The sequence below is a fragment of the Ailuropoda melanoleuca genome, chromosome 16, assembly GCF_002007445.2.
Source record: "Ailuropoda melanoleuca isolate Jingjing chromosome 16, ASM200744v2, whole genome shotgun sequence".
Taxonomy (NCBI): Eukaryota; Metazoa; Chordata; class Mammalia; order Carnivora; family Ursidae; genus Ailuropoda; species Ailuropoda melanoleuca.
The window spans coordinates 51,708,826-51,730,918 of NC_048233.1; the positions used below are offsets into that span (position 1 = coordinate 51,708,826).

The following is a 22,093-nucleotide window of genomic DNA, read 5'->3' on the forward strand; positions in this document are numbered from 1 at the left end:
AACTGAGTGGGACGATCCCCAGAGCTGTCTTGAAGTCGAACATAGCTCGTTCTGTGCATCTGATTTCCCCAAACCTCAGTGCTGGGAAGGTACATCTTCATGTGAACCGATGTGGGGGTGAGCAGAATAACATCTTGGCCTCCAATCTTTCTGGCTCAGCTTTAGGGGCGGGGGAGGGGACGTAAGGCACTTCATTGCCTCAGAGCTACCATGACTGGGTTGGTTTCTCTCTGTTGTCTGTGTGTAGTTGAATCTAGTGGCCTCCACTGAACTGTATCGTTTGCCAGTATTTACCATCTGGCAAGTTACCATCTCCTTACTGCATGGAACTGCTTTCTTCATTGATGCGTGCATACATACGGTCTTCCTCTGCTATATTATAAGCACCTTAAAGGCAGGCACTATCTCCTATATCGGGAACCATTCACATGGATAAAAGCAAGGGCAGAGGTACTTTGGAAGAAATAGCTCATATTGGTTCTCTAGGGTGAAGGAAGGGGAGTCTCCAGGTCAATGTGAAAATCTGCTCCTAACTAGGAAGATCGGAAGGGGAAGAAAGGGTAAAGAAAGGGGGGGTAATCAGAAGGGGGAATGAAACATGAGAGACTATGGACTATGAGAAACAAACTGAGGGCCTCAGAGGGGAGGGGGGTGGGGGAATGGGATAGACCGGTGATGGGTAGCAAGGAAGGCATGTATTGCATGGTGCACTGGGTGTTATACACAACTAATGAATCATCGAACTTTACATCAGAAACCAGGGATGTACTGTATGGTGACTAACATAATATAATAAAAAAACATTAAAAAAAAAAAAGAAAAAAAGAAAATCTGCTCCTAGCTATACTTGGTTGTGCAAACAAAACATGTATATTTGGGAGGGATGATCTTAGATTACCCCCAGTGTGCGTGGTTCCTACTACAGCACCTAGGCAGGCGTGTGTTAGCAGATGGGTGACAGATAAAGAAGACTGGGACACTTGAGTCATTCCATATTCTAGCAGTGTGATTCTGGACTTGCTGCTTTAACCCGTCAGCCTCGGTAAACTCATGGTTTTAGCGTATGGAGACAATGCCTTTAAAATATATAGCACAGTGGCTAGCATAAGGAAATATATAGGAAATTGATAGCATGATGATCCTTTAAGACCCTGACCAGTGAAGGCCTGTGTCAACTGTGAAAGTGCAGTTCCTCCCATAAAAGGGGGTCAAGAAGATGCATGCTTAACCCCTTGTAGCTCATTCCTTCTCTTGGAGCTCATGGGGGTTTAGTGTGGTATTTCCTTGAGTAGATTAGAATCCCTGCTGCTGCTTTCCCATCCCCGAAGCCTGGCTCTTTGGAAAGGGTGGTGGGAGGCCTGGAACTGCCGCCCCTCTTCTGTAGATGGCAGGAGATGGGGTCGGATGCTGGTCGGGAGGATAAGGCGCACAGGGAGTGCCCCTGCTCTTGTCTTTCATGTCTAATCTCCCCAGGCACAGGGGAAAAAGCCCAGGAGACTGGGCAGGGTGTCTGTGGCAGAGCAACAATCTCTCCAAAGCCATTTTCACCACTGAGAAGTAGAGCCACAGGGAGGATCAAAAGGGGGAAGGAATGTAGGAACATTTTATAAACGTGGCACATCTAAAGGAACCTGGGAGTTACTGTCGTTACCAAGGATCTGCCTCCCCGGCTAGTGAGGTTCTCATTTTCTCCCAACAGTGCCCGAACTGGCCAAATGAAAATGTGAAATACGTTTTAGAAAAGTTTTAATTTGAACAATTTATGATTAAAAATACACTTTATAAATAATTTTTCCATAGACTTGATTGAGGATTGTTGCAAACTTTACAAAAGGACACATGGCAACAAGAACAGATTAAAGGAATTACAAAAAATATAGCTATAGCCCTCCCATTTAAAAATACAACGTTATACATCACAGCGTTTTCATGTGCAAAGGTGACGAGAATGCTGCATTGCGCATGTCACATAGTCACTCAGAGGGAAGTAAACTTGAATACGGTTACATTGCATAATAGTATCGGCACAGCTGAGAAGATGAATCCTTTCCTCCGGAAGTTAATACACCTTAGTTCAACATTTTGCTTTTACCTGGTGGGACTGATGGCTGAAATTAGCTTAGTACAAAAATATATATTTGTGTGTGTGTGTGTGTGTGTGTGTGTGTGTGAGTACAAGTAGGAAAACAAGTGTCTGCTTTGAAATTAAGTAAACCCCCAACATATTTACAGTATTTTCGGAGAATGTGTTCTCCAAATCAGTCTGATCACATCTTCTCTATTAAACAACTCTTTAGAAAATTAAACAGAGCCCAATCTGTCAATTAATGGACATCCTCTGTTGAGACTTCCAGTTTTCGTTGTGGGACAAAGAGGGTTCCTACGGAGGTTTTATTAGCACCATCGAAATCCCCGTAGGACGGGCCTGTCGGCTTCACTGGTCCGCCTGGGGTCCGGAAGAAACTTTCGGCCACTGACTGTGACCCTTTGGGTGTCACAGGAACAGGCTGATTGGAAAGAGAGGAATAGGAAAAAGACGTCAAGTCTGCACAGATAGGTGTGGCCTACTAGGCTCGGAGGGCGGAACTGGAAGGGGCAAGGCACACAGCAGGAGCCTGGCATATTCTGCAACTATCCGGGAGGACTGTCGGCTCTTTGGGTACTCCTCGTGGGTTTGGAAGGCAGCTAGGCTTTCAGTCTCCTCCTCCTCCCGTCCTTTCCCTCTGCAGGGAAGAGCAGCAAAAGCCAGTCTTCCCTGATACTGACATCTGGGCCTTAATAACCCAAAGAAAAAAACGTCCATTAAATGGAAATGTTCTCACCTGTTGTGTCCCCGTCACAGCAACTGATTGTCCATTCGGTTGGTTGTGGCCTGGGACTGGAGAGTCGTACCTGGTGGCCTTTCCTTGCTGAGTGCCTGCATTGTCTGGTACGACACTAACAGCCTCTATTCTTGGAGACACGGGAACAGCTCCCGGGCTGGTGGATACCTGCACACTGGGAGAGAGGAGTCCCAAGTGCTGCAGAGTGAAGTTTACAATGGCTGAGCTCGGGTTCTGGACGGGAACGGGGTGGCTCGAAGTGAGAGCCGAGCTGTTCCCGACAGGGACAGCTGCCACGGAAGTTGGTGAGACCATTAGCTTCAAAGGTGTTACATGGAAAGAGGGAAAATTAACAGCAGTGAGTTCGGATGATGTCACCGGAATAACACCTGGAAAGAAAAGGGGGGAAGACATCTTAAAAGCACAGGCATTTGTCTGAGGAGCTTACAAGGCTTATGTGAACTTAAGCCTGATCCACATTTGAATAGTGTTTTACGTGCACTCACCTGTGATTGGGGAGCCATAGATCCTGTGGTTTGGGGAAAGCGTACTTGAGTTTTCTTTACTAGAGAGAATGGACTCTGCCCCCAGGGATGAGCACTGGGTGAGAGGGATTAGGTATCCTGATGGGAACAGGGTCTAGAAAACAAGGAAGGATTTATTTTACACACAAATATGGAAGGACAATGGCCATGTGCCTGTGCCAGGACTCCTATTCCTCAGTGGTGGTTTGTCTTATCAGACCAAAGCACCCAACGGTATAGGCTACAGGTGGGCCAGCCATACGGCTAGCGGAAGACAATATCCTTCCCTCCTAGCCCAACACTTGTCCTGACTTGCATAAGCCATTGGTTTCTTAAATGCTGTCTGTGGTCTTAGGCAGTGTCCTAAAGCTAGCAGGGAGCCTGCTTAGGGGTAGAATTTGCCCAGCACACCCCCTCACACTGACATCCTAAGTCCCGCCAGCAGACTTTTTGGTATGATGTGGTGCCGTCAGAACCACATTTAATGCAGTTGGGTACCATAATGGCACAGCTGTATTATTATAGAATTGTTCTTGAATCATGTAGGATGGTCATTTCCCAGGGTCTTCTGAGGAACCCTGGCTCTGTGGCCCTACTTGAGTCATGGTCAAACAGGTCTCAGAAATACTGACTTGAACAAAGGAAAATGGTGTCTTTATTAGAGGATTTCTGAGGGGCTTTGATGATGGCGTGCATTGTAAATCTCCAAGGGGCATCCTTCCTGGCATGTAGCATTTCCCGGGCGATTTGGCAGCTCAATTTTTGGTAGTATTGGTATTCAAGGGAAGCATTTTAAGAAATGGTGATTTAGAGAAGGGGGTTGCCAAAATCACGGGCCAAAATGTGGCCTCCAGGCTAGTTTTGTGAATGAAATGGTATTGGAACCCAGCCATGCCCATTTATGTTCTGTCTAGAGCTTCTTTCTTATATTTTTACAATGGCAGAGTTGAATAGGCAGCACAGAGACCATATGGCCCGCAAAGCCAAAAATATTTACTATCTGGCCCTATCCAGAAAAAGTTTGCTGACCCCTCATTGAGAAATAATTATACAACTACGCATTTTTTTCCCCTAGTACTTTAGTTTCCAGTGATACCGAGCAAATGCTCTCAATAACATACAAACTAAAGGGCAGGGGCACCAGAGTTCAAAAACTACAGATAAAAAAGAGAGCTGGTTAATTCATATCGCAGACCCAAATGTCATGGAGCAAAAGCTTTAGGCCATAAAGTTATATTTGCAGCAGAAACAGCCAGTGTTGCGTTGTGTCTCCCCCACCAAGCCTGCTTGGGCTCTGCGTTTTGCCAAGCAGACAGCCTGCATGGGTGGCTGAACTGCCTGAAAAGTCTGTTTCCGCCATACCACGAGCAGGCCTGGCAAAAGCTAAAAGCAGCTCTTGTAACCTGGGGGCCCTCCTTTTATCTTCCTCCAGATCTTTCTTCTCACCATTGTCCAAACAACAGTCTACGCTTTGATCTAGCTGTTAATGGGTCCCATCTTTTCCTTGGGAACCAGTGAATTCAGAATCTGCAATGCTCAGTGTTCCACGACACAGTTATTTACTTATTGATTTTGTTTCTTAAAGGTTTGGTACTGTTTCCATAGCTTTACTGGTTGGGTGTCTTGAAAGCTGCAGGAACAGAAACTTTTAATGGGTGGATTTAGGCATTTTATAAAGATCTGTTCTTTGCTAACCATTAATCACACGCTTTCATGGTACAAGGTACTCTGGTTGCTGGTTTAATTCTTTCAAACCTTCAGCAAAACCTATAGTACTCTAATAATAATTATTTTTCCATTTTTACAAACTACATTCTTCACAAAATCTTATAACCTATAATACCAATTGCTTTTTAAAAAAAATCAGAATTATTAACTAGCAGGTTGAATGAATTTGGTATATTCCAGCTTGCATGTTCCTCCTCTAGTCCTACATTAGCCCTCTTGCCCCTTCCTTCCTGTTTCATCAGCCTGTTTTATTTTTACTACTTCTTATTCTTCACTACCTGACGTATTTGTGTGTATTTGTATACTGTCTTCTTTCCACCCGTGGAAGGGTAGATTCTCAGTTAATGTTTGTTGAATGAATCGACACATGAATCTTTCATTTTCTTTGTTCGGCTCAGTCCATGCTGAAAAGAAATGGTCAAAATGGAGTCATAGAGACGAGAAAAGAAGCAGAGGGATGTGGAAAATCTATCCACTGAAAATCCTAATCCTGAATGACTAAGTGAGCCAACAGGAGACCATTATTAAATCATATCCATTGGCCCAAAGAGATTATGGACCTCCCAGAAAATTGAATCAAGCCAAAGCCTGGTGATTTCCCCCTTAGCATGTATATTAAATGCAAAATGATACTATGCTAAGATAACGGATTTTTTGAATGGTTACCATGAGGCCATCCTCGGGGAAGATTTGACAAACTCTAAAGCCTCTTTAATAACAACAGTTACAGATAATACCCTTGGCTTATACGGTGCCTTAAAAGGATCACAAGGCCCTTTATGTATATTATCATGTAATAAATGCACTTAACCTCACAAAAACTGTAACAGGGCCCTGGGGCAAGATTTCAAAAGCAAGTGTCACCAAAGGCAGGTGCTGGGTTTGATTTGATCCAGAACACAGTGCTTTACACCCAGGAGATGATCAGGAAAAACCGGGGGAATAAATTCTCGATAGATGTGGAAAAACAAGATGCAGAGAAGTAAAATAGCTTGAGTTAATAGCAGGGACAAAATGAGAGATTAACTTCTGCCTCCACATTTAGTGGTGTTTATTTGGTGATAATGTCCTCCATATATAATTGTCCTGAGGGAGAAGAATTAGATAAGGTATATTAAAGTGTCTAATACTTCTGGTAGGCATCTAATAAATGTTAATTCCTTCCTGAACTTAACTCCACCTAGGAGAAAAACGACCTGGAACATCAAAATCCCTAGAAGCCAATGCAGCAAATATACCTGCAATCTGCCAAGATAAGTTTGACTTTTCTATTACATAAAACAGAAATTTTGGTTTAAATTTTAGGTGGAAAGTAAAAACAGAGGGAACAATTTCTCTACCAGGCAACAGATGCCAGGTACATGACATCAAACAAACATTAGGTAGTGACTCAGAAAGCAAGAGTTACAGGAACCCTATGCATCCATCTATTCATTTGGGGTTACGTCTGCTTGTAAATTATTTCAGACTTTCATGACAGGTGTTTGCATTCCAGTATGTGACAGAGAAATGGACTTAAGGACAACCGGGTGCTTTAAAAAGAGAGCGAATAATCCCTTCCTCCAAAGGTTAAAAATGTCCCTGCCGTCATCCCAGTCAGGGGATTAGCTCTCTGGGGCTTTGTTTGGATTATGGGATGCTAAGGAACAGTGCCTTGCCTTCTGAGAAACTGCCCTTTGCTCTGGTAAATTTCACGAGCTACTGCATTCTCCTCTGATCAGTTGCGGAGTTCCCAGAGCTTTACACAGTTCAAGGCTGTACTTACTGTGGAGACATTTTCAAGTCCTTTTAGGTCCTCTTTAAATTTCTTTTTGGAACCACTGTCCTCGAGCAGGCTTGTCCTCTTTGAGCCTCTTTCTCCAGCAGGCTCCTTGTCTCGGTTTGTGGCACCTGGTCTCTCGGGCACTGGCAGCAAGGTCCCGGGCCTCGTGGAGGCACTGGACTTGGCATCACTGGCTGCCTTCTCGGTGGTGGCATCTGCAGCTTCTTTTGATCTTGTAGCTTTACAAGAGGGGGTGGGGCAGACTGTGGGGCTCAGGCCTTGGGGTGGCGTCACGGTCTGGGCTTGGGCAGGCTGCAGGTAGATGGCATAGGACGGGCCCGAAGGGGCCTGAGGTAGGATCACTGGCACTGCGGGTGACAGCGGGCTAGGGATGAGGGGGACCACCCCCAGGGGCTGGATGAGGGATGGTGCCGTCAGGTCCAGCTCAGCATTTGCTGGGGTGTCCAGAGGGGCCACGGGGTTGCACTGCCCAGATCTCGCCAGCTGTACCTTCCCTTTCTTTCTGGGTTCACTAAGAGATAAGATTTCAAAACATGACACGTTGGAAACACATTTTCTCTAAAATATTCTGCCACTTTAGCCTGGCGCAGATTGAAGCCATGCACTTATGAAACTAGCAAATAGCGTCTATAATGACTGCCTAAGAGTTATAGATGAGATTATCTCGCCGGTTTCCAAGGCTAGTGCGTATTCTTACATAAAATAAGTAATCCTAATGATGCAATGTAAAAATAATTCATTCTGCCACTAAAAAGTATTACTAGCGTACCTTGATTGTTCTTCTAACTGCATTTTGCAAATAGCTGCGAGCTGAGCCATTTTACTTGGGAAGGGTGCCGAATTCTGAGAACTCTCAGCTGGTAAAAGAGAAAGGGGGTGGGTGGGTGTTGGTCAAAGCAAAAGAATAAATACTCACACAGATAAAACATGACTGAAGTCAAAGGAACAGAACACATGCACCGCCTCCCAGAATCACACAGCAATGAAACGATAAAGCCCACCAATTACTTTTTATCCTTCATTCATATATGAGTTAGGCTTCAAGTGGCCCGGGTATAAGGGTATTGAGACAGTTCTCTAACAAGTACTGTACGGATCAAGTAAGCTAAAGAATCAGATAAAAAGGAATTCTGAGCAGAGCCCGATGCGACTGAAAACATACCTTTGCTGGTCTTGATGGGGCTGCTGGGGGCAGAATTTATCTTCCTCCGGTCACTTTCTATGCTCTTTACCAGTTTGATAAGAGATGGGTGTCGAGTGAAGTTTGGTTTCCCACGCGTGGAGAAGAGGTTTTTGGCACAGTTGTCTTTCGAAGGACGCTTTGCTTCCAGATCTGAGCGGGGGAGAGGAAGGACAGGGCCACGACCTGAAAGAGAGAAGGGTGGGGGGTCAAAACCCGGCCGGCTTGGCTTCTTTGTGTGAGATGAAGCCCAAGTGTAGTCCGAGATGGATTTTAGGAATGAAAGCATCAACAGTTACAGAGCACTGACCCTGGGGCAGAAACTGTCTGAAGGGTTTTAGGCACAAAACCTGGTTAATCTTATTTTAACGGAATTCGGAGGTAAGATTTCACAGTTAACATCTCTGAAACCCACGGCATCTTCAAACCAACCAGTGATGTGCTAGGGTATAATCATTAGTGGTTTCTCTTTCTTACAGATACAGACACAAAACTCTGCATCTTCTAATCCGTGGAGTCCTAACCCGATGAAATATGGCAACCCTCACGGCGATGGATTGAATATTTGGGCCCCTCAGGTCCACAGGTTGAAATCCCAACCCCTAATGCAGTGGTGTTAGGAGGCCGGGCCTTTGGGACGTGCTTAGGTCATGAGGGTGACGCCCTCTTGAATAGGATTAGGGCTCTTATGAAAGAGGCCCTACAGTGCTCTCTAGTCCCTTCTACCATGTGAGGTTATGACAAAAAGACGGCCCTCTACAAAGCAGGCTCTGGCAGGACCCTGAATTTGTTGGTGCCATGATCTCGGACTTCCCAGCCTCCAGAACTCTGAGAACTTCTGTCGTTGATAAGCCACCCAGTCTATGGTCTTCGGTTATAGCAGCCTGAACAGAGTAAGACACTCAACAACTCCACCAGGTAAGTACTTCTTAGGAAATGCATCCCCATCTCAGAGACATTAACCCGCTGACCCTGGTGTCTCAGCTAGTAGAACGTGGACCTGGGATATGAACCCGTCAGTCTGGCCCCAGACCCTGTACTCACAATCCCTGCACTAAGGGACCTCTCTCTGAGATTACAGCGGGCTCTTGACAAGTCCACGTGGACGCAGATTTTTTACTGTGCAGCATTGTAAATGTGTTTTCTTTTCCTTATGGATTTCCTTAGTAACATTCTCTTTTTTCTACCTTACTTCATTGTAAGAATATAGTACATGCGGGGCGCCTGGGTGGCACAGCGGTTAAGCGTCTGCCTTTGGCTCAGGGCGTGATCCCGGCGTTCTGGGATCGAGCCCCACATCAGGCTCCTCTGCTATGAGCCTGCTTCTTCCTCTCCCCCTCCCCCTGCTTGTGTTCCCTCTCTCGCTGGCTGTCTCTATCTCTGTCAAATAAATAAATAAAATCTTTAGAAAAAAAAAAAGAATATAGTACATGCTACATATAACATACAAAGTATTTGGTAATGGGCTTTATGTTATTGTTAAGTCTTCTGGTCAGTGATAGGCTATTAGTAGTTAAGTTTTGGAGGAGTCAAAAGTCATATGCTGATTTCCGACTGCGCTCCTAAACGCCGTGTTGTTCAAGAGTGAAGGTATATTCACAATCGCAATAACCTTGCAAAGGCACCACTGTTCTTCCCATTTTGCAGGTGAGGGAACAGCCTTGGAGATACAACTTACTCGAGGCCACACAGCTAATAAGTGGCTAAGTTTCCCTTTGCCTCTATGGCCCATGTTCTCGCCACTTTAAACATTTCGGCGTGGGATCTTTGGTGGAATGTAAAATGTCAGAACCCCGGAGTTGAGAATGGAGACTAGAATACTGATACTGGAATGAGTTCGTTTCATGTTCTCAGTGTGTGTAGGCTTTGTTAGGGCCTTTTACACAGATTTTGCCTCTTGGGTACAGGGTAGGAGGCGTTTTGGACCTTGGGTTGCTGATGGAACCTGTAGCCAAACTTTCCATATTGGCACTTATCTTTGTCTTTCCAACAACTTATATGTATGTTCTTTCCGTGTGGGAGTGTGGGCGGGGAGGGGAAGAGAGAATATCTCCCAATGCACATTAATTCAGAACAACGAAGCAAGGAATGAAGGGAAGCAAGTACATACCACTGGGACTTGGGCTGATTTCTGGGCCTGTCCATTTAAAAGCTGGTTTTCGGCCTCTTTCTTCTGTAACATGAACTTTCTTGATAAGATTCAGGCTACTCAGAACATTAGCTATATCATACAACCTCCTAATTTTTGCTGGAAAATAAAAGGTATATATACCACTTAATGGAATAATGAAAGATCAAAGGACTTCACCTCATAAGGACTTCATGTATATTCAAAGAGCTATCCTAGCCATCAACGTCAGACAGAGGAAAATGTGACTCTTTTAAGTTATTCTGGTGATACTGCTTTAATTCAAACAAAAAAATGGTTTTAAATATTGAAGAGACTTCAGTTGCTGCGGGTACCGAATTTTGAAATGACAACAGTTGAAAAAGGAAAAAGGACTGTTCATGAGATCACCCTATCGGGAACTACGTTACAGATTTTTTAATGAAAAGTTCCCATTGCTGGGCATCTTCTAATGAGGATTCAGAAGAGGTTTATGAACAAAGAAAGCTCCGATGATAAATGTATTGCTTTCCTTCCTGTGACAGTTTATAACGATGAGATTTATTGAACATCATGAGCATGGAAGATTCTATACCCCATCAAAATTGGTAAATTTTTACACTGTCCTTACGTTATATGCAAAGCAGAGATTTGTGCATTCTACAAATCTCACATATCTTAAAAGCTTTTGTTACTTCCAGCTTGAAAGTACAAAATTATAAAGTAGGCCCCTTCTTCATAGCCAGGCTAGAAGGTTCTGAATTCCCTGGGGATTCAGCAAATGACACATTTGCAGTTTCTGGAATGGTTTCTGATGCTGTGACTAACTGGCGGAATGGAGAACTGAAAGCTGCCTGGTGAGTCAGAAAAAGCAGGCAGCCCATCAGTCGGACTGGGACGTGTTTTCTGAAATTGCACACCTCCCAAGCCAATTGCCGAGGGTATCGTTGCCTTTACCTTCGACTTAATTTTGTCTTTATAGAGACACTATCAAGCTGGGGATGTCTGAATATACTTTTGTGGGACTAGAGCAGCTTCACAGGGATGGGGAAGGAGTCTGCTCCTGGGCATTCCCCGCAGCGGGTCCCCTGTTCAGACTAGCCTCGTGCCCTGCGTGGACGTGGCCCCGGGAGCAGTGAGCACACAGCAGGCCCTTCCCATCTGCTGAGCACTTCTCTCCACATGCTTCTCCTCCTAGAGGCTCCGGCAAAGCCTGTCCCTAAGGTGTGGGCAGAGCTCCGTGTCCGGAACCCAGTCCAGGCCCCTTTCCTACTTCGAGCGGGTCTGGCTGAAACCATTCTTTCAAAATGGCAAACCAACGGTTTGCAGGTAGGTCACTTCTGGGGACGATTTTAGAAGAGTTATTTATACCCTTACATCTGAGAGCAGAGACCTGGGTTCCGGACCCACTTTACAATTTACTGCTCATTTAGACTTCGGGCATCAGAGTCCACATGTGCAAAGTGGGGAACTGTTTACAAGCCCAAGTGCCGGTAGTTATAAATAAGAGGTGTTATATACATTTCTTTGAATCCTACAAGTTAGCGAAAAACAGTATAATCATGACTTCTGGGGAAAAGTGAAGGTACAAAAGCATAATTAGGGAAGACGTCGGTATAACAAAGGTGTCTGGCAATCAGTTTATAAGTAAGATTTTCTGGTTTACGAAGAGCCCCAAAAGTCCACAGCAGTCAAGACACTTACTTTTAAACTTGCTTCTATCCAGATCTTCCACGTGGTCTTCCCCAATTAAAATCTTGGCCGCGATTTCTAGGCTGACTATCTGAGGCGTTGACACCAAAAACAGCATCACAAATTTCTGGCTCATCACTCTTAAAGACTTATCTTTGCGGCTGTTTACAGAAGCTTTGGAGAAGGATGAGGATTAGAGAATTAAAATTCATGAAGGGACAAGTGACTTCTAAAGTAACAGGGCTAAAAATACCACAACCTGATCAGACAGTTGACAACTGCAGCATTTTAACATGTCAAAAGGCAGCAGTAGCCGCGTTAGAACAGTGTTCTGGAAGGAACCTTTGCCTCTAGGCCTCTGCGAAGCGCCGTGCAGCCCGGCTCTTCCAACCATCGCTCACCTGCCCGAAATTCCACTCCAGGGAGTTCGACGAAACACATGTCTGGGTGTCCGTTCTGGCCCGTGTTCGATTTGATGATATGATCCTCTATGCTGTAAGTCTTACCGAAGTCAAACTCTTGCTCATATTCCTTCTTTTTGATCATCGTGATTTGTTCAGCATACTTGTTCTCCTCCCCGACGCTTTTCAGAGTCCCGAGGGTTTTGTTGAGATTATGTCTCCCGTGCCAAGTGTACCTGTTTTTGGCAAGGCGGCTCACCATGTGTAAACTCTCTAGGACATTCACAATATCGTAAATGCGTCGCCGCTCAACATCTGCAAAGAATGAGCAATTGTACGTACTAGGATCAGATTTTGTGAGGTGTACGCAGTGGAGTAACTTTTTCTTCCATAGTCTATTGATCAGTGGGTCTGGATGACGGAACTAGATTTACACGCAGCAGAGAGTGTGAAGATGAGGAAGATAGGTTTCTGCTCTCATAGGGTACCAAGAATACAAATGAGAGAGGTAACGTTCATTGAGGGCTTACTATGTGCCACGCAGCTGGAGGAAGTGTCTACCGTAAACTGGTGAGGCAGGTGTTATTATTCACACTTAATGGTTGAGGAAACAGCAGCTCAGCCTGGCTAGGCAGCTCACCCCAAGGTACAGAGCCAGTAAGTGGCAAAAATAAGTCTTTACTACTCTAAATCCCACACGTTACCTGTTTTTTATATTACTCTTCAAAGCATACGTGTGCACACACACACACAGAGCTGTCATATGATGGTTATAAAGCACTGAGATTTCTTGCTGTCCCTGGAACCTGCCAGATATGCCCTTGTCTGAAGGCCTTTGCAGCGGGCTACTCCTTCTGCCTGGAATCCCTGTTCCCGATGCCCTCACTGCTCCCCACCTCCATTCTTTCAGGTTCTTACTTAAATGTCACCTTCTCAAGGAGCTCATCTGACCTGACCACCGAACTTAATGTTGCAAAGCACGCTCCCAGCACTTCTGGTTCCCCTTTGTTTTTCCCACAGCATGGCTTACCTTCTAACATACATTATTATCACTTGCTCGCTATGTGTGTTGTATAATACCTATCATTATCTCTCTTTACTGTCTGTCCTTTGCATACTGATCTATTAGGCCCCACGAGAAAGTAGGTTCCATAAGAGGGAAGATTTTGTTCTTGTCTTTCATGGATGTCATCCCAAGCTTTTACAACAGTGCCTGGCACACAGTAGGCAGTCAAGAGCTACTTGCTGAATTAAAGGTACAGCCTCCATAGCTATAATTAAGGATATGTGTCTAGCTGAATCTGAATGGCACATTCCTAAAATGTGAGATCAAGTTGATAGTCATCGACACGCGTTTGAGGAGTATTCTTGGAGGAGTGGTGGCTCTACGTTAAAATATTCGGCATCATCTCTGCAGTTTCCCGTTATCATATTTTCATGATGACAAAGGTATCCCAAATTTGCCACAGGCGCCTTTTTAGCCGTCACTAGATTCAAGCGTCTGAAGAAAGGAGTGAAGGGGCAGGAGGAACACAGTAACTTTTGCCAAACACAAACATTGGTCTGAGGGGCAGGGAGCGCTAAAGCCCGGCTTCCACTCACAGAAGCACACCCCCAACCTGTGAACATACCGTTCCTCAGCCCAGCTCTTCCAGGAGAGAACTGAGACAGAAGTTCCAAGTTGTAGCTGTTTATGAAACAAGTCCTAAAACAATGTTGCCTTCCTTTACAGCTCCTGAGCTGTCGAAAGGCAATCAGAAGCAAATCTCCATTGTGATTCTTTCCTTCTGCTTGAGGACTCCCTGAAATTGGAAACTCTCTGCCTTCATTCTTAAATTAATAGGGCTTCAGAGATTTATCATTCCCATGTGGCATTACTGTGTCATTACACACACTGGCTAGATGAGTGTGGGTCTGAAGGAACAGGTCCACGGAGTCATTTTAATTATTAACCATCTCCGTGAGTGCTCTGCATACTTACTCAGTTCCTCGGCGACTTCGTCAAGACAGATGTCATTATTCACAGCGGGGTTGGGATAGTTAGGATAGCGTGCTAAGAACTTATGACACAGCAATCCTAAACTTTTCTCTTTTCGACTTGGTTGGGATTTCTCATATTCGTCTCCAGATAAGTGTTCCTACAAAGAAGAGGTAAATGATGTCTGAACGGGAAATAAAGTTTGACAGGTTTATTAGGGTCCTCTGCCCTCGAGGGCTAACACGATTAGCTTCAACAGCTGCAAAATGAGGGGAAAAGGTGGGGGGAGAAACTGCCTGGCAGATCTAAAAAGGAAGCTTGAACCGAAAAGAAGTCAAAGGCTTAGAATTCCTAGTGCTGTATTTGAGGGAGTCCAAACCTTTCCCGTGCTCTGAAGTGGACTAATAACAGTCTGGAGGTGGCAATGCTTTATATTGCTGGCACTTTTGCAACAGCCTCCATAGCTCCCCCTCCCTCCCCCTACACACACACACACACACACACACACGCACACACACACACACACACACAGACACGGGCGCGTGCGCCCACCCACCAGTTTCCGCCCAGTCTTCTGCAAACCTACATGTAAACAATCTTTGGCCTCAGGTAATCCATTTCTGCTGTCAAACAACCCTCTTTTCTGATCTCTGTTTCGGATCTCTGGGCTCACGGCACTGATGAGCATTTTCAGGTTGGCTGTGGGCGTCCACGGTTCTCCCTGGGAGATTTCCTTGGGCTTGGTGGGTGTGGTCAGAGGGCCGAAGTCAGGCTGGATCTCCGTCAACAGTATATTTGCTGCAGTGGATTCCTTCAGAGGTGTTTTCAGGAGTCCTCTTCTATGTGGCTCAAAAAAGAGATTTTCCTGGTTTAAAACAAGTAAATAATTAAATCAGCTATAAAACAGGACTTATCAGATAGCTTTTGATTCCAGCAGTTGTACAATAAATAGAATATTGCTAAGGAAAACATACCTAATGACGTTGGAGAGTCGATTAAATTAGTTTAACTGTCTCCCAATGATCTCTTGACACTTATTGTCTTTTTACTAGCTAAATTTCCATTTACAATCTTGTAGTAAAGCACAGAATTAAATTTTTCTTCTTATGTTCCAAGAATTAAAAAAAAACCACAAAAAACCTTGAAGGTCTAATTTTAAAATCTTTTGGACGTAATTTTTGATTTAGAGAAGTGTTGCAGGTAGTATAGAGACCTCTCATGTACCTTTCACTCAGCTTCCCCTAATACGACTGATAATTTTAGGTGATCCAAAACTCCTAGGAGTGACTTTTATACATGACACTGCAATAAGTTAAGGCCTGTATGGCAGAAACCACATCCCATTCCTCTGTGTATCCACCTGGCCCAATGGCTGCATGCACTGAATGCTCAGTAGAACACCATTGATATGGAAGAGTCAGAAAGCCACGGAGACAAGGGTGACGGCTAGCCTACGGACAAACTCAGAAGCAAAACCTAGTAGGGAGCAAAATCCAGAGTGTCTAAGAGCTAAGAAAAATCTGCTCTTTCAATATTTACCCCTCTCACTTTATTATTTTTTTTCTAAAATTTTATTTACTTATTTGAGAGATTGAGAAAGGGAGAGACCGAGCACAAGTAGGGGGGAGGAACAGAGGGAGAGGGAGAAGCAGGCTCCCCGCTGAGCAGGGAGCCCAACACAGGGCTCTATCCCAGGACCCTGGGATCATGACCCAAGCTGAAGGCAGACGCCTAACCACCTGAGCCACCCAGGTGTCCCTTCCCCTCTCACTTTACAGAAGGAAAAATACAGCCCAGAGAGAAAATCAGTTAGCCAAAGTCGCAAAGCTAGTTCCTGGCAGAGGCAGGAAGGTAAATTAATAGCAGCACAAATAAGATGAATGGAGACTGTTTCTTCTACTTTTGGCCACTGGGGACTTCACACATTCTTACTACCTATGGCTATTTTAGAGAAAATGCTTGCAATGGCAATAAGTGAAAGAACATAGAGACTCACTAATTCCTCAATGATTTTAGGAACAAAGATTAATGGGACTGTTTAACATGTCACAGACATGTTCCTTGGGATTTATCAAGTGCTTTTCCATTTGTAATTTTCACCAAATCCTGTAGTCCTATTCTGCAGAAGAGGAGACCCTGGCTGAGAGAGGTTGCACAGGCCTTGAACCCGAATATCCTCAGTCCCACTATGGTGTTCTTACATGGCAATCAGTGTGGTGGATACAATGGGAGACCCGCCTAAGAGTGTGCACCTGAGACGTGCTGACCCACGACTGGCATTTCTCTGAAGGCTGCTGTCCTTTGCCTCAGACTATCAGAAAAGATAGCAATTCTCTTATTTGATTGATATCTAAACCTTTGAGGAACTTTCCTTTTTTCATTTTTTAACCTATCCGTAGTTGGACACCAGTCAAGACACCCCTACTGACAATTCTTTTGTTATTTTACCAAATGTCTAGCTCACAAATAGTGTTGTAGCCCCCAAATTTAAGAAGCTGGTAGAAAATTATCTTAAAAAGAAATCCAATCTCAAATCACATCAAATGCCCTCTCTGAATTCTAATTGTTTGAGAATTCTGAGAAATATCATAATTCAGCTAACAAATTTTATTACTCTTAAAAGTACCTTTTCTCTCTGCTTATCTCATTGAGACTTCCGTTTGAAATCAAACCATTAAAAACTTTGGATTGCTTTACCTCTGGCCAAACTCTTCAACTCTTTAAAAATTAAATTTCCCTTCCTTCTGGGTTTTAACAGAAGCTAGCTAAAAAGGGATGTGGCATTCATAAGATATTGGATATGGAAAACTTATGGGGTTAAGTCAGGATGATATTGCATTTAAAACTGCGAGGAGGAATACTAAAGTTAAAAAGGTACCTTTTCATTCTCCATTCTGTAAATTTTTCATACATTTAGAGTTTCTTTAAAAATGAAAAATCTGGAGTTTCTCCCAACACCCTGATGGTTTAAGTAGTCCAATCAATTCTATTAAAAAGTTTATTTTCCTTAAAAAGAAAAGGAAATAGAAAAAGTTAAAGAAAAATAAAACCAGGAGATCCGTTCAATATTCCCTCATGGACACCACAGGCCACTTAAACAAAGACTAATGAAAAATCACAAATTACATTTACATTTTATTCCCGACCAGACATCGTCCTACTGGGCAGAGAACTCCATCAAACGCCAATAAATTCCTTCAGTAAACCGATCTGCTGTCATGAGGTTTAAGGCAAACCACGGAACTTCCAGTGACAGTCCTCTCCCACCTTTAGAGAAGGCGCGCCATTCTCCGGACCCCACCAAACGGACTGTAGTAAGCACAAGCACCCACCTGTTCACAGGTCAGGGCGCGGGACTCAGCGCCCCAGCCCTGGTTCCGGCTGAGCCGACGCGACCCCAAGCATCTCGACAAAAGTCTGCATCTAGATGCCTGAATTTTTCCCCTGACACACACGTGCACAGGGTTAGCAGTAAAGTCTTGGGAAATAGCTTGATAGGAAACTTCCAAATTCAGTTCTTAAGCTCCAAAAAGTACTCTGGGTATTTAAAAGCGCCTTATGATTAAGACTTTTCCTTTTTTTAAGACATCCTTAAAGATGCAAAGTGCTGTGTACTCTCAATTCTGGTGGCCGGTTCACGCCACGATGTTGGATCTCACCAAGGAGGCTGCATTTGTTCAGTAAAGCAACCAGGTACAGTCCCCCTGCCGCCACCCGCTCCGCGCCCCGCGCACTTCCCCCTCGGCTCCGCCAACTACCCCTCCCCCCGGGCCCAGTCCGCGCGCCACCAGCCCTGCAGTTCCCGGACAGCATCTTCGCGGTTCCCAGGGCAACGATTCCTAACCAATCAGAGAGCTGGACGCGGGTCTGCGATTGGTTAGCGGCGCCAGGGGCGGGTCCGGACCTTCCGCCTTCGATTTAAAAATTTGGCGCGGAAAGCCGGACCGTGGCCGGCACCGCCCCTTGGCTGCGCGGGGCTTGAGCGCGGGCAAACCCGCGCCCGGAACCACGGTATCCCCGCCCCTCCCCCTCGCTCGCCCCCTCCCCTCTGCGCGGGAGCTCAGCTCCTCCCTCCACGGCCCCCGGCGGAGCGAGAGGCGGGAAACGGCCGTCTCTGCCGCTGCCCTCACGATCCTTCTCCCGGTGCCGGGCCGACTGGGCGCCGCATCCCTCTGCGTCCCGCTGACCTGTCAGTTCACCTCACGGTTGGAGCCGGCGGGGGCTGAGCGGGGACTCCTCGGCGCCCCTTCCCCGCTCAGGTCCGGGAGCCCGCGTGTCGGGCCGTCAGTCGGTCCTCACGCCGCGCCGAGGTGGGTGCCGCGGAGGGAAACGCCGGGACCGGGACTGGCGGGCCGGCGGGCGGGCAGAGGGAGCGTGACCGTCCAGGAGCAGTCAAGCCCCCGATTTGAAATTAACCCGCTCCCGGCGCGAGCCGATCCCGCGGGCTGGGAGGGCCGCTCCCCTCCCCCACGCCCGCTCTTCCCGGCCCCGGACCCCGCGCGCCAATCGGAGCCTCCAGACAGGAGCCGGCGGCGAATCAGGGTGTAGGCACCGCCCTTCGGTCCCGCCTCCACGAAGAGTTGGGGGAAAAGTTCAGCAACTTTTTTTTTCCTTTTTTTTTTTTTTTTTTCCCTAATACCCCCTCCCCTTGCTAAAGTTGGGGAATGAAGTTTGGCTCTCCCGGGGCATGAGGGCTGAGACGCGGGCGCTCTGCGATTCCCGGTCTAGCAGCCCTACTCCCTGTCCAGCTCCGGATCCACTCACCTGCCCTCCGGACCCCAGCCGGGACCATTCCCCCTTCCATCTCTGGCATGTATTATTGTGCTGCCCACCACCTGCCCCATGGCTTCTAGAAACTGGTGTGTAGAGGGAGAAGCTTGACCAACTGGTGCCAAAACTCTATGGGCGTGGGGTCTCGGCCGAGATGGGAGAACTCAGGTGTGGGAGGAGGAGGAGTAAGGTTGAAAACCCGCCAAGCCTGTTCCCGGCGTCCGCCGTCTTCCCTCTCTTGGTCTCCCACCCGCTCCTCCCTTTCCCCTTCCTTGTCGTCTTCCCTCGCTTTCCCCTCGTTTTCCGGTTTCCGAGCCTCGGACAGCTTCAGCATGGGATATTCTTGAGTTCTAGATTAGGATCGGGAGACGCTCTAGTCCAAAGCCCTTGTTTAGCAGACAGGGAAACCGAGGCCCGGGGGGGGGCCGAGCTGCCTTGCCTGTGCTTGGATTGTGTGCTCCCGTGTTGGCTTGCCCCGCGGTTCTCTGCCTTAAAGCGTTTCCCCTTTTCTGGGGACCTGTGCTGGAGTTGCGGTACGGCTTGTATTGCCCAACCGCGCCTAGATCAGGGCGCCCATCTCCCGACGGTTTGGTTTGAGCTCTTCCCCCTCTTTTGTCGTCTCGCGTCTCTAAGCTCCACCAAGGCCCAGGTCCACGATCTCCCATGCCCACTCATGTGTCAGTGAATCACCAGGGCTGCCTTGCAGAGCGGGCCATTCTCATATTCCCGAACGCAGTATAAGGGCGGGGATGTTGTGATATAGAGGCTGGGGTCGCGGTGCCGTCCCCACCGCCCACAGGGCCGGGGCGTCCGGGGTGCGAACGGTGGTCTTTTCGGCCCGCGGATTGCGACCCTGGGGTGCGCAGGGGCTGTGGTGCCCCTGTCCTCCCCTCGCCGCCAGCCGGGGGCGGGGGGGGGGGCACGGGCCACATCGACTAAAGGGAAGTGTTGCTCAGAGGGCACTTCTACCTGAAAGTCCACATTTTGGGAGGCTGTGCAGAACGTCACAGATTTAAACTAAAGCGAAGGTCATTGGGCAGAGGTCTCACCACGGACGGCACTAAGCAGCTGGTTGTTCTTGAGCCCGGGCACACCTTTTCTGGAACGAGGTGTGCTTAAACATGCTGCAGAAGGGGGGCAGATGGTGTTTCTGCTGCAGCCACTATCAATTTCACGTATTGTTGTCCTCCTGCCCCCCATCCCCAGCGCTTATAGTAGTGCTCCCGCTCCCCTGTGTGCAGAGGCAGCGACTAGCGGATTCACATCTGATCTACATGGCCATTTGATGCCCCAGAGGTCTGAGTGCCAAGGACCTGTAAGGCAAACAGTGCAAGGAGCAGCCATCTCTGGTGACACTGCACAGATGGCATCTCATTTAATCCTCAGCACGGGTGTTCACCACGGGCTAGGAAAGTGAAGTAGAGCGTTTTACAGTCACGGTCCCTAAGACTATACTTTCAGGGATCATTTCTATAGTTTGTTACAGTCATGGTCCCTAAGTGGCAGGGCTGGAATTGGAAGCCAAATCTGTTTACTCCTAAGGGCTTTCCACTGAAAGCTATGTTCTTCACTGGGCTGTGGCAGCCCTCACCTACTTCACAGGGTAGCTGTGTCCCACTTTATAGAGAAGAAAACTGAGGTGTGAAAAGGGTTAATGATGGCCAAGTTAGCTATAGAGTCAGAATTGGAATCCAGGTCTACCTGCTCCCAGTTCATACACCCAGTTTCGTTGCCTCTGGAAGTTCCTACGAAAACAGTGCTGGTGACACCGGAGACGCCTTTAAGCATCTACGCCTCCCCATACTCCAGCATAACCCAATAACAGGAAAAGTGGGATATAGTAATGCTTATTTGAATGACAACTGTCCTATCTTGTTGACGCATGTGAAATTAAAATCCTCGTCACTGGCTGATGAAAAGTAGCTCTACTAAGAGCGAAATGTACTAATTTTAAAGTCGTAACAGATCTTTTATGGAAAAGTAATGAAAAAGCAAGCCGAAGCATTTCCATGCGACACTGTGTCATGTGCTGATGTGAAATTCAGCACGAATATAAAGGGAAGCTGTAAGACTACTGAAAACTTTCATGTTCACTACATAGCCGAGAAGGAAGGAGGAGGGGACAAGTTTGAAATATTTTTTTGTTACTTTCCCATCCAACATGTTTTCCATTTACTAGTTATAAAATCCAAGGGAATATTCATTCATTCATTTGTTTGGGGTCTTTCGTTCACCATGTTGTGTAATCTGTGTCTCACTGAAGTTAGACCAGTTTTTCAACTCTCCGCATATAGTTTGCACAATTTGGAGGGTGAGGTGTTGTGTAATACATTAAGCACGAAAAACAAGGAGAAAAGAAGTAAGGGGAAAAGAGTGTCATCTGAGGTGTCTAGATTCAAAGGACACGTTCGGGATTTGGGAATCCTGTTTTTTCATCATCACCAGAGCCACACAGGGGTGGCCAGGTATGAAAAGAGCAGCTCCCTGCCCCCAACCAGGCGGGTCCAGGGGAGAGAGGGAGGTGCTCTAGCTCCCCTGCTCCTAGACCTTTTTCATCTTGCTGCCCCACCTCCCAAATTCACCCAGTGGGACAAGGCAGGGTTGTGCTTTTTCGGCAGCATGGGGAGTTGCCAGGGCCACCACAAAACAGCTGTCAAGAGCTTTAAATGGCACAAATCCCCATGTGCTGGGTTAGATCGCAGCTGCTCACGACCAGATCTCAGTCCTCCCGGGTTCTTTTAACTAGTTAGTTACTCTGCCCCCACGTGGATTGTGCCAGGTCCAATCTGGGCAGGGTTTAAAGTGGGCAGGTAGAAGGGACCCAGGAGATGGGACAGCCTGGAGCTGGAGCTGGCTTGTGCCCACCGTGGAGCTAGCTAGCCACAGGCGGCTGGGTAAGAAGTCCCCTTCAGCTCTTCTGGACTTCCTTTGGGAAACCTCACTCAACGGATGCGCCCTGGGTGGGTATTTTGCAGCCCCGGACTCAGCTGCAGCAGCAACAGTTGCTGCCATATATCGAGCAATTAACAGATCTAAATTTTTTAAATGCTTTGGGGATAATTGAACACAAAATCCCGAGGACCCTTTTATAGAATTGGAGTCTGAGTT

General features: G+C 46.7%; 1 protein-coding gene across 4 annotated transcripts; it reads right to left on the reverse strand.

The window, feature by feature from the left end:
* Nucleotides 1-1,713: 1,713 nt before the first annotated feature.
* Nucleotides 1,714-18,546, reverse strand: E2F8 (E2F transcription factor 8). 4 transcript variants are annotated; one of them, XM_034645315.1, is made up of 13 exons: nt 18,415-18,546; nt 17,094-17,221; nt 14,802-15,080; nt 14,219-14,375; nt 12,238-12,552; nt 11,849-12,010; nt 10,148-10,285; nt 8,020-8,223; nt 7,627-7,714; nt 6,840-7,368; nt 3,329-3,461; nt 2,823-3,211; nt 1,714-2,507 (listed from the first exon to the last, which is right to left on the reverse strand). In XM_034645315.1, exons 2-13 carry the CDS (start codon nt 17,106-17,108, stop codon nt 2,325-2,327), a joined length of 2,592 nt encoding a protein of 863 aa, XP_034501206.1. In that variant the 5' UTR covers nt 17,109-17,221; nt 18,415-18,546; the 3' UTR covers nt 1,714-2,324. The 4 variants fall into 4 exon arrangements, with proteins under 4 accessions (XP_034501206.1, XP_002926210.1, XP_034501207.1 ...); XM_002926164.4 differs by having other exon boundaries at nt 18,403-18,540; XM_034645316.1 differs by lacking the exon at nt 18,415-18,546 and adding an exon at nt 17,548-18,194 and having other exon boundaries at nt 10,148-10,210.
* Nucleotides 18,547-22,093: the final 3,547 nt, after the last annotated feature.